This window comes from Miniopterus schreibersii (assembly GCF_964146895.1).
Source record: "Miniopterus schreibersii genome assembly, chromosome: 5".
NCBI lineage: Eukaryota > Metazoa > Chordata > Mammalia > Chiroptera > Miniopteridae > Miniopterus > Miniopterus schreibersii.
The window spans coordinates 28,584,681-28,597,323 of NC_138106.1; the positions used below are offsets into that span (position 1 = coordinate 28,584,681).

Consider the following 12,643-nt stretch of genomic DNA (forward strand, 5'->3'; position numbering starts at 1 on the left):
CATATTTGGATCCAAGAGGCAGTACTTCAGGACACCTCTTATAACCGGTGAATTTATAACTGCTTCCATCTCCTCTAGAAATGGGCTCTTGGGGTCCTTTATATGTGGTTGGGTTTTATTTCCAGAACTCAAGAAAGAGATAGTCACAGAATAATGCCATTACAACTAGGATCAGGAATGTACTTGGAGCAAGAGGTCAAGTTCATTTCTAATCTTTCATGGAAGTTTTCCCATTGTTATCAGTGAGCTCATGGCTGGAAAATTTGAATTTTACTAAGAGTTATGAACACAATATAGCTTTAATTAAAGAAAAAATAGTCAATAATTGTTGGTTTGACATTTATAAGCAATAATTCTGGTAAAATCATATTCCATGAGAGAAATGGAAAGTTCTATTATGCTATTACCAGAAGCTGAGAATAAAATTAATTTAACTGGAAATAAATCTTCACAGAAATTATAATAAACATACCGGGCAGCTTCTGAATATCTCTCCAGACATCTAAACACTGTTGCCTGACGAAGATGATTTCGGAAATAGGCTGGGTTTAAAACAATGCTCCTTTAAAAAGATAAAAGAAACGCAAATGTTATTAGGTTTAACAAGACAATTACCAGAAGTGTATAGAAATGAAATAACATGCATCCAATTTTATATACATATTTTAAAAGATACTAATGAATGGAGCCCTTTTCTTCCTGTAATTGTCAGTGAAGACAAATAAACAAGCATCGTCGAAAAGCTAATTAAGTTTGCATGATAAAAACAATTTTATTTATAGCACTGGAAATCTTTTATAGATATGACAATGGCAAAGAAGTTGAATCCAACCAATATTACATATAAGACATGACATTATTTTATTTTCTTATGTTAATAAATCCGGTGAAAATCATAGGTTATTTATGTTGTGCTTGCCTATAACAAGGGAAAAGGTTGTTAGCTAGTGAATTTCCATTAAAAAAAGGAACTGGAATTTTCATGACATGTTCTTTTGCTCTCCATAATTAGTTTCTGTGTCTTCCCCCAGCTGGATGACTTAGTGGATTGTAAGGAGCCCTATACTGTTTAAGGACTCTTGTCTTGACCTTGTCACTTTGGTAAGGTACTTATTCACTTTGGGCTTCCATTTTCTCTGGAAATAATAAGTCTTGATGATTCCTCCATCATTTCATAGAGTTCTGGAGCCTCAGTCCAAACACAGATGAGATGATGATCACTCCCCACCTACCTTCTTGCCCTAGAGATAAACTGGTAGACATTTGCCTTCCTTGTCATGCACTGTTCACGGCATCTGATATAATGAGGTGAAGGAGACAGATGTAGTCCATGGCTCATCACCAAACGAGGAGACAGCATCAGTGAAAGTTTGAAATGTAGCTTATATTAACAATGTGTTGTGCTGTTGATATGGGATAAAAAAATGTTACAGAACCAACACAGGATTATTAAGCAACCTTCTTATGATTCTTTTTTATAAGTTGATGAGAATCATTTGTTTCACTTAGTTCATTATTACAGTGGTTCTTAATCTTTTTTTGAGAGATTCACAGAGCTTTTTGAGAATGAGATGAAAGCTAGAGAATTCTGTCCAGAGTAATATAACTGCCCAAATTTAGGCAATTCATGTGACCCATTAAAGCTATTTAAGAACTCCAGATTAAAAAAATATACAGACAAAATTAATCCCATTCCCAGAAATATTAGAAAGAATAAAGTAGAAATGAAACAACTATCTGGCCCATGTAAAATTACAGAATTATATGATGATGAGATATATTGATTAAATAATTAAGTACTTTAAGCACCAGTGAACAGAAACCAGAGAGGTTAAAGGACCTTTCCAAAATCACTTACAACTAGTTAGTTGAAGAGTTTCAAGTTTATTGTGTTTCTCATCTTTAACCACAGAATTTTGTATTATACCTTATTGTCTTTCCTATGATAATTTCTGAAGAGATGAGACTGAGTTAGTGAAGTTTTATTGCTCTCTATGACTAATAATTTGTACAAATAAACACATGAATTTCCTAAGAACAAAAATTAGTTGTTTTGGTGATTTCTGATTAAAGTCTTGGAAATTTAAAAAATTTGTATGAGTTTATTCCATATCAATTCCACAATTCCAAACAACTAATATCTATGACTAATAGTTTGTATTAGAAAAAATATGTTTACAAAGCATGTTTATTTATTTTATCCCTGTAAAAATAATCTTGTAAATGTAGATCAGCATAAATAATAGCAGAGCTGTGTCTAGTGGCCTGGGTCTTCCAAATCTAACCATATTTTTTTCTTTTATACCAAAGATAATTCTTCCTTCTTACTTTGTAATCATTTATTCACTTAATGCATTTTTTAAAAAAAATCCTCGCCCTAGGTTATTTTTTCCATTGATCAGGGTTTGATTCCCGATCAGGGCACATGCCTGGGTTGCGGGCTGCAGCCGATCAATGACTCTCTCATCATTGATGTTTCTATATCTCTCCATCTCCTTTCCTCTCTCTGAAATCAATAAAGATATATTTAAAAAAAAAAAAAAAGAAATGTAAAATCTTGATTCCCTACCCTACAATTATACGGAATCTGCATTTTAACCATACACTCAGGTGATTTGTATGCACCTTAAAGTTTAAAAAGTACTACATATATGCAAAATAAAAATGAGATTTCTTTCCATTGTATTTCCTAACTTATTTTTTTCTTTCTTTATTTTTATTGTTGACACTATTACAGATGTCCTCACTTTACTCCCCTTTGTGCCCCTCCACCCGGCCCCCATCCTTCCTTCCCTTTGGCCATCACCACAATGTTGTTTGTGTCTATGGGTTATGTATATATATTTTGGCTAATCTCTTCACCCTCTTTCATCCAGTCCCCCCCTCCCTCCTCCCCTCTGACAGTTGTCAGACTGTTTCATGCATCCATGCCTCTAACTTCTTATTGTTAACATTTGGATATGTACTTTAAAAATACTTTTCAATCTTATGATTTAATATTGGAATAACTTAGTTTTATTCAAATCATCTGCAAATAATGATGTTGTTACTATTTTTCTGTATTTACATCTTTTTTCTTCTCTTACTGCATAAGCTAAAAAAATTTTGTTTTTTAAAATATGTCTCCATTGATTTCAGAGAGAGGAAGAGAAAGGGAGAGAGAGGGATAGAAACATCAATGATGAGAGAGTCATTGATTGGTTGCCTCCCTCCTGCATGCCCCCCACTGGGGACTGAACCCAAAACCCAGGCATGTGCCCTGACCAGGAATTGAACCGAGATCTCCTGGATCCTATGTTGATGCTCAACTGTTGAGCCACACTGGCAGGCTAGGCTAAAATATTTTTAAATAAATTTAAATAAGTTAGGTGGTTCAGGGATGCTTCAATATTTCACTGATAATTTAAATTATGAATTGATTTGAGAAAAAGATATCATTTTCCAGAGTTAATATCAGAAATAAACATTTCATTTTTCAAGCACACCTTGGATCTATAAACATGATCTTGTGAACTATGTACTTTAATCTTTTGTAGGAATAATTTGAACTAATTTCTGATTTAAAAAAATTAATAAACAGAATATTATAGTTAAGGATTTAAAAAGTGAATAATAAAACAGAGCTATATCCAGGACAAAAGTGAACAAACATAAAATTAAGATTTTTTTATTATACTGTGATTTTTATAAAATATTATTCAGGAATTGAGTGGCCAGAGGTCTTGTATTTTTTAATCTTTCAACCAAACTAACCTAGATTTAGCTATTCATCCTACTGTTCTTTTTGTCTTTCAATTCATTTATCTTTACTTTTATATTGTTAATCCATTTTTGTCCACTCTGGATTTTATTTTATTATTTTTCTTCTTATTCCTGACAATATTCAATTCATTTATGTTTTCTTTCTAAATAAAGCTTTTATAGCTATGAATTTTTTAAACTGATTTTAGTTTTGACCATATCCTTAACAATGATAGATTATGCTTTATTCTCATAGCTTTTCCACCTAGTCTCTAATTACAGATTTTAATTTCTCTTTGACTGAAAATTTATTTAGGATAACACTGCTTGATTTCTACAGTGTAGTTCTTCTTATTAAAATGTTTATTGTTAATTTCTGATTTACTACAATATAGAGAATATGTCTTGTGCATTTCTGCTTTTCAGACATATTAAGAGTAATAAATAATGGAGTGTTGCAGATATTTTAATGACATGTGGAAAAAATATTGTATCCCTAATTTGTAAGGTATTGTTAGTTAGAAACTACTGAAAGTGAACTTATAAGATTTTTAATTATCCAAATAAAACTTCTAGATAGATACCTTTATTTCTTCAAAATCTTTGGGAGATCTTTGTAGACTTTTTTTTTTTTTACTTTACCTGTTTATTTTTATTTTATTTATTTTTAATTAATTTTTTTCAATTACAGTCTACATTCTTATTTTGTATTAATTTCAGGTATATAGCATAGTGATTAGAAAATCATATACTTTACAAAGTGTACCCCCTGATATTTCCAATATCCACCTGGCATTATGCACAGTTATTACAATATCATAGACTATATTTTCTATGCTGTAATTTACATCCCATGACTATTTTGTAATTACTAATCTGTACTTCTCAACCCCTTCACCTTTTTCACCAATCTCCCAACCCTCCTCCCCTCTAGCAACCATCAGTCTGTTCTCTGTATCTATGAGCCTGTTTCTGTTTTGTTTGTTCATTTATATTGTTCTTTAGGTTCCACATATAAGTGAAATCAGATGGAATTTGCCTTTCTCTGACTTATTTATTTGTCTTAGTAAAATACCCTCTAGGCCCATCCATGCTGTCACAATTGGCAAGATTTCATTCTCTTTTATGGCCGAGTAATAATCCATTGCATATAGGTACCACTGCTTTAGACCTGAATTTTAATATTATTACCATTTCAAAATTTAGTTTGTTTTTAAAGGCAATATTGATTTCATATTCTTTGTTCTCATACTTATATTTGTGCTCTCATTTTTAGAAAATAAACTTATTTTAAATCACTTATTAATTCAGTTTTATTGAAGTGTAATTTACATGCAGTAGTATTCGCCCCTTTAAAGTATACAGTTGGATGCATTTTGACAAATTTATAATAATCACCATAATGAAGATATAGAATATTTCCAACCACACCAAAAGGTGGCATTGGAGACAGGAAAGTTTCCTACCTATTCCCTCAGAGACAGGTATGTTTTGCTTCTGCTTCTCCACTAGAAACCATGGATTTTTGCCTGCACTCTGTGATCACTCCTCCAGGGGCTTAATGTTTTAGCTTTATATAAGAGTAGAGATCAGGGAAGCAATTTCTTATTTAGGCAATGATGCTCAAGTCCAGTGGCTTTACCTTGCTTGGTCATTAGTAAAGTGAATTAACATTGATTCATTCTCCTGAATGATACTGCTCTTACTCTCCTAGGAAAGTGTTGACATAGTGTTTTATTTTAATTTTAATTATTTACACAATATGTTTTTATTGATTTCAGAGAGGTGAAGGGAGAGGGAGAGATAGAAGCATCAATGATAAGAGAGAGTCATCGATTGGCTGCCTCCTGCATGCCCCCTCCTGGGGATCAAGCCCCAAACACAGACATGTGCCCTGACCGAAATCCAACTGTGACCTCCTGGTTCATAGGTTGACGCTTAACCACTGAGCCATGTGGGCTGTGCTGACCTGGTGTTTTAGAAATAGTTGGTAGATCTAGAGAATGCCAGGAATATGGAATATTTTAATTTCACCAAAGCATGATATCTGTATGAATAAGGTGGTGACATTTATGCTGGATAATTGCGTCATTCAATAAATTGTAAGTGGTTGAACAATTGATCAGTACTCTGGAAGTATGGTCTGGATAATTATGAAAGAAGAAATTTAATAACTTATTCTTAGCCCTTTTTGTGGACAACATATCCATTAGCAACTAAGATTGAGAAATTGAAAGGTTGCCTATGAAATTTTTGGATGGCATAAATTGTATCTAACAAGGAACTAATATCACTAATGACAGAAGCTAAATTCAAAATGATCTGGACTGGTTAAAAATAAAAACCTTATGTCATGAATCAAAAAAATCAGTTTTACAGATATAATCACAGCTTGAGTATGACCATGTGGAAAAAGTCTGAATATTTAAATTAATCACAAGTGAAATGTGGTATAACAGTATGATAGAGCTACAAAAACTGTACATAAAATTTTACATGAAATCAATCGAAGGCATTGTGTCCAAATAATGCTTTCACTGAAAATATTATGTTTTCTCTGAATTGTACCTTAGCCATATAGTATCTTGAATCTATCTATAGTTCAGAGCATCTGTGAGAATCACCATCATATTGGAGTGTGTCTAGAGTGTCCAGTGGGTGTGCAGAACAGTGTGTGAAGAATATGGAATGAAAATGATACATTCAGACAGTTAAATAAAATTAGCGGAGATGAACTAAGTACTTTCAAACACAAAGATCTACCATGTGAAAAGTAAAATAATTATTCTATGAAATACCAATGAGGCCAGGCAAAAACCAATATTATAAAGTTAAAAATAGTTTAGTGCAACATAAGGAGAGACTTATTAACTAATGATGCAACAGGCTTTGAGGAGAGTTTCTTATTACTGGAATCATTTAAGTGATATTTAGAATGCCATCTGTCAGGATCTGTAAGAAATTCTTGACTGAGTGGGAGATTAAACTAAATGACTTTCAAGTATAATCACAAAAATCCTTTATAATACATTGTTGAGCACTGTGAAGGCTCTGAGTTTTCCCCTATTTGCAGGTTAACAAGTTAGCATGCCATAGTTTTATGGATGCTCATAGAAGACATGCACCTCCAGGCCAGAGACAAAGGAGAGTTTCTTAGACACAGCAATGGCAGTAGCCAGTGGATCAGTCTTTGCAGTACTGCTACAATTACCAGATGGCATGCAAAGAAGGCCAGGTGACACCGTCACATGCAGTAGGTTGCATCACAGGAGAGGAACGCTGAGCTTAGGGAACGTAAATCTTTTACAATGAGCTGTAAGCATGCTTATCCTTAGCTCTAGAGGGAGATACTAACTCCATCTTCCAAGGCTGTAAGCAGAGTTGCCTTTTCTTCAAAAGCCATTTACCACACTATCTTTTAAAAGATAGACTAGAACAAAGGCCAGCCAGTGCCTTTTAAAAAGAACATGAAAAAAAATAAAAATAAAAAAAAATGCAGGAGACCCATAGAAAATTGTTTCCCTATATAGAGAATTTTTGTTCAGATATGCAAGTATTATTTGTTCTATTCAGGCATTAACAAATAAAAAAGCATTCATAACAAGGTAAAAAAAGTTGAAATATCATGCAAAAATGACAAAACGCCTAATGTTAAAAAGTGAGTAATTGCATTGTTATCTACTTATATTCTGTTCTAGGAAGAGTTTAAGGTAGCTTATATAAAACTTACATTAAATTAAAGTAAAACTAGATGAATTAGACTACATAAAAATTAAAAACTTTTGTGCATCAAAAGATACTATTAACAGAATGAAAAGACAACCCATGGAATGGAAAAAAATATTTGCAAGTCATGTATTTGATAAGCAGTTAATATCCAGAATATATAAGGAGCTCCTATAACTCAACAATTAAAAAAATTAAAAAACAGGCAAAGGACTAGAATAGACATTACTTCAAAGAAGATATACAAATCACCAATAACCACATGAAAAGATGCTCAAAGTCACAAATCATTAAGAAAATGCAATTGAAAACCACAATAAGATACCACTTTACACTCATTAGAACGACTGTCAAAAAAACAGAAAATAACCAGTGTTGGCAAGAATGTGGAGACATTGGAATCCTTGTGCATGGTGTATGGGAATGTAAAATGTTTCAGCTGCTATGAAAAGTAGTATGGCAATTCCTCAAAATATTAGAAATAGAATTACAATATGATTCAGCAATTCCACTCTTGTGTATGTACCCTAAAGAATTGAAAGCTGGGTGTTGAAGATGTACCTCCATGTTTATAGCAACATTATTTACAATAGCTAAAAGGTGGAAGCATCACAAGTGTCCATCAATAGTTGAGTGATAAGCATAATGTGGCATGTACATACAATGGAATATTATTTAGCCTTAAAAAAGAAGGAAATTCTTATAGGTACTACAACATGGATGAATCTTCAGGACAGTATGCTAGGTTAAATAAACGAATCGCAAAAAGACAAATACTGTGTTATTTCACTTTTACGAGTTACCTAGAGTAGATAAACTCATGGAGACATCAGAGGCAGAATGCTGGTTGCCAGTAACTGGATTGAGAGGGGAATGGGAAGTTGTTTAATGGAGTTTTAGTTCTGCAAGATGCAAAGAGTTCTGGAGGTTGGTTGTACAACAATGTGAATGTACTTAACACTACTGAATTGCACATTTAAAGAATGAGAAATATGGTAGATTTTAAGTTATGTGTGTTTTGTCATAATAAAAAAATAACTGAATGAGGAAAACAAGATTAAAAGTAGAAGAGTTAAAATGAAGCCTAGATGAGGTTAGTATATAAAATATGTCATAAGATCTTAAGAGTCTGGTTGAGATGGACTATATATTTTCTTCTAGATTTGCTGGTAACTAATGAAAAGAGTGCATATAGTTTGTTTTAAACAAGCCAGTTGCTCAATTCAAATGTTTCCTGTAGTATAATCAGAAAGATCACCTTATCCAAGATGCCCTAGAATGAAACAATCTGTCCTCAGCAACAGATTTACAGAAAAATCAGAAAGTGTTCCATACGGTTGCTTTTTAGAGCTTCTTTCAGCATGGCTTGTTGGCAGAATATGAAATTTCAATCCAGTAACTGAAATTCTGGGTTGGTGGAAGGAATGGGAATGTAAAGGGAACGCGCAATACTGCTATCACTACGCAAGGATTCAGTGAAATCTTAGTGACTGTGTCTTAATTGGTCACTTGGTTCACTGTAAAAGATTGATGATTAGAATTAAAGACCAAAATAAAGTATAACAGTCCTCAACTTATTGAGAAGAACTGAGAAGACCACTGCTCACTTTAAATATCTCACATTGACAAGCAAGACCAGAACAATAGAGTGACCCTATTCAATTTACATGGGAGAAATGGAACTATTTTAAAAAGTATTAGAGCATAAAATAAGAATTAAGGGCATTGATTTTTGAAGTAAGAAAATTACAGTAGATTGTTGTCGAATAAAGCATATAGCCCTGCCAAAACAGTAGCAAAGTATGTTTTTGCAAAAGCATTAAAGAAAAACCTAGCTCTTCAGGGAAACAGCAAGAAGAAATAATTCTCACATATTTCTTGAAATCCCAGCGTGTGTCTGGCTCAGAAGAAAACAAGTTCAGAGGAGAAGCCAAACAGGGAAGTAACTCGAATAATCATCCCTGATGTGTTGCCCCCCCATTACAATTAATTATATGTGGAAACTATTGCATGTGAAAAATGTGAATTATTCAATTGAACAACAAATAGCTTATTTCTGACATGACAAAGAGTCAATCAGATACATACTTTTAAAAATTGTTGTATTGTCCCGGTACTGAAAAATATATATAGTCAGAAGGGAGATGTCATATTGTTTGTCTTCTTTATAGAGGTAGTAGTGAATATACATTAAAGAATGATTAGGATCTATGTTTAAGTATATTTTACTTTGGATTTTAAGTATGAGATCTCTTTGTTTAGAAAAATAAAATGAAGGTTAAAATTCAAGTAACAAACTTAATGGGTCATCAATACCAAGAAACAGGACACTTTAGAAGGAAGCAAACTTCTAGTCTTCCCTGTCTTCCCAAAACATGAATATCATCAGTTAATATGCATCAAATAATCACCAAAAATAACTATGACATGTTTCTGGATCTTTAGAAGTGTGAAGTAAATGCTTTTTTAAGCAATGGAGAACATTTCATTTTCTCTACATTTATTTTACTTTTTTACTAACTTAATTACTCTGCATCCATTGGAGATCTCTCCATAATAGGAAGCAATGCTCACCAAAAATTATCTTTATGTGTGCAGCACCCAGTAAATACTTAAACACATAATGGACACTGAATGAGTGTTTTTGGAATAAAAGAATGTTATTGAGTGACTGAACACACTTCCAAAGGAGCCACCAAAGACCCTAATCTTATCTAGGATTCTTGGATGAGATCTACATATATTGTGATCCTAATCTACCAACCGCCTCTCTCTACTGATTTTTTCACCTATAACCCAACTGGGTAGCAGGTTTACACAATCTTCTACTTCCTAACTGTATGCAGATGTGATCAGGAATGAAAGGCAGTTTATGTAATTAAAGGATATAGAGATAGAAAAGTAAGGCCTTTGAGAAAAATTCCCAAAACAAAATTGTTTTTCATAATTTGAAAACATGAAAAAAAAACAACCTCATGTTTGTAGACTGTAATTGTGTTTCCTCATTTTTTTCTCCACCTGTCAAATGCCTGGATAGAGTAAACATGAAATGAATCCCATTTATTTTTCATCTACATTGTAATACAAAGACTGTCCAGTAAAAGCTGTTAGTAAATCACTTGGTCAGTTCTCCCAACAAAACAGTCTTTAAGTAATACAGTATATCAACCTATCTTTTGACATTTCCATTTTTTGTTCTTGACATTTTCTCTTAAAAAAATAATAGTGTTGGCTCTGTTATCTTTTCTTCAGGATCCATGAACCAAATACCAGCTATAAACTCTCTTGTAGAATAGCCATCAAGATTCAGAAACCAAAACTGTAGATGTAAAGCCCTGTTCATCTGTCTATGCAACACCGAGGGGGAGGAGGGTGGAGTAGCAATGGTGGTGGTTCAAGAACAGCTTGAAAAATATCACATTTCTTCCATCCCGTTGCTTGGGTGGGATGTATTTTGGAATGATTACTTTGAAAAGTACAATTAATAAATTCCCCTCTCTTCTAACCTACCAGAAATAATGATTCATTCAGCTATAATTACTGAGTATAAACCATGTTCCAGACACTGTACAGTTTTTAAAGAAAAGAACCAGAAGGGTAAATACAAACCTGAATTAATATTTTGAGTAGCCCTATTGTATGGGAATAAATGTCTTCTTGCATTCTATTATTGTTTATCCTGCTTTCAATGGGCAATTAAGCAGTAACCTTTAAAATGAGCTGAAACAAATTATAGTGAATTCTACCAGATAGTTTCATGGGACAATGGAATGGGATGCTTATTTCTTTTATAATCTGAGAATTAGAGGGATTTTTGATAGCAGAATGAAAACTATTTATATATTACCAAGTATCAAAATTGTTCATATTAACATTATTATTTTTTGACTTGGAGACTAATAAGTGACATCTAGATAACAATATTTTACCTACCATAAGGTCCCCTGTAGTTCTCAAACCAAAGGAGAAATATTAATGTAACTCAGGCTTTGCGAAGCATTTGGACTTCTGATAATTGTCTGTGATTTCCCTTTGCTGAATTAACAGAATTAGCAGGGCTATACCACAGTGGACACTGTGTTTATGTATCCAGTGTCCATTCTGGCTGAACCCCTGGATTATATACTATAGTTAGGAAGTTTAAAATCAAAATTTGAACTGGATAAGGATTTTAATTGTGGGAAAAGCTCTCATTATTAGATTCAATGTTTAGTTATAAACTAAATTGCCATTACTCAAAGTGACTCTAATTAAGAAAGTCTACTAATTGCTAATACTACAAATGAGAATGTTAATGGTTTCTCTTTGAAATGCAGAGGGCTTTCTAATGTGTTTATTATTAATCCTTTCTTTACTGACAAAGATAACTAAACCTCCCATTTTGCCATACTGTTCTCATTGGCTCCAAGTACTGAGTTGCACCCTGTTGTGACTTGTACCACATAAAGTGTCATAGCACATTATTTTGGAAAGAATCCATTTTCTGAATATCTTTAAAAGTTCTGCCATTTCTGTAAATATAATGACAATAGCATATATTGTGATTGTTTTGTTTGAAAAGCTATGTTAGACAATAAGCAACTAGCTCCCAAATGGAAGTATTAGCCCAATTGTGGAAAATCATAAAAATACATACATAACCAACAATAAATGCACTGAAACTGGAAACAGTTACGTTGTGAGGTGCATGCAAAGGAGATAGAAAAAACAAAAGTTTGGGGGAAAGGGTCTGCAATGACGGGAAAAGATAAAATTTGGAAATAAATCAGGAGGAAGTGAATTTTGAGCTGCACTTTGAAATAGTCACAATTAAGGAAGAGCAGTAGAAAATCCAAACTGGAAAAATGCCCGCAAATGATTTGGTGATAGAGGATGGCAAACCATATTAAAAACTGCAGTGTAGGCCGGCCGGGCGTAGCTCAGCAGCTGAGCATTGACGTAGCAACCAGGAGATCTGGGTTTGACTCCTGGTCAGGGCCCATGCCCGGGTTGCAGGCTTGATCCCCAGCAGGGGCGTGCAGGAGGCAGCCAATCAATGAGGACTCTCTTATCACTGATGTTTCTCTCTCTCTCTCTCCCTCTCCCTTCCTTTCTCTGAAATCAATAAAGATATATTAAAAGAAAAACAAACAAACAAACTGCTGTGTAAATTTGCTTAACTAAAATAATAAAATTG

At 33.3% G+C, this 12,643-nt stretch overlaps 1 protein-coding gene across 1 annotated transcript in view; it reads right to left on the minus strand.

Annotated features, from left to right (window-relative positions):
- SPATA16 (spermatogenesis associated 16) overlaps positions 1-12,643 on the minus strand; it is a gene marked incomplete at its 3' end in the record, with an annotated part of 163,949 nt that overhangs the window by 102,773 nt on the left and 48,533 nt on the right. Inside the window, 1 exon segment of the mRNA XM_081138639.1 lies at positions 473-562. Within this exon segment, the coding sequence (XP_080994765.1) occupies positions 473-562 (90 nt within the window).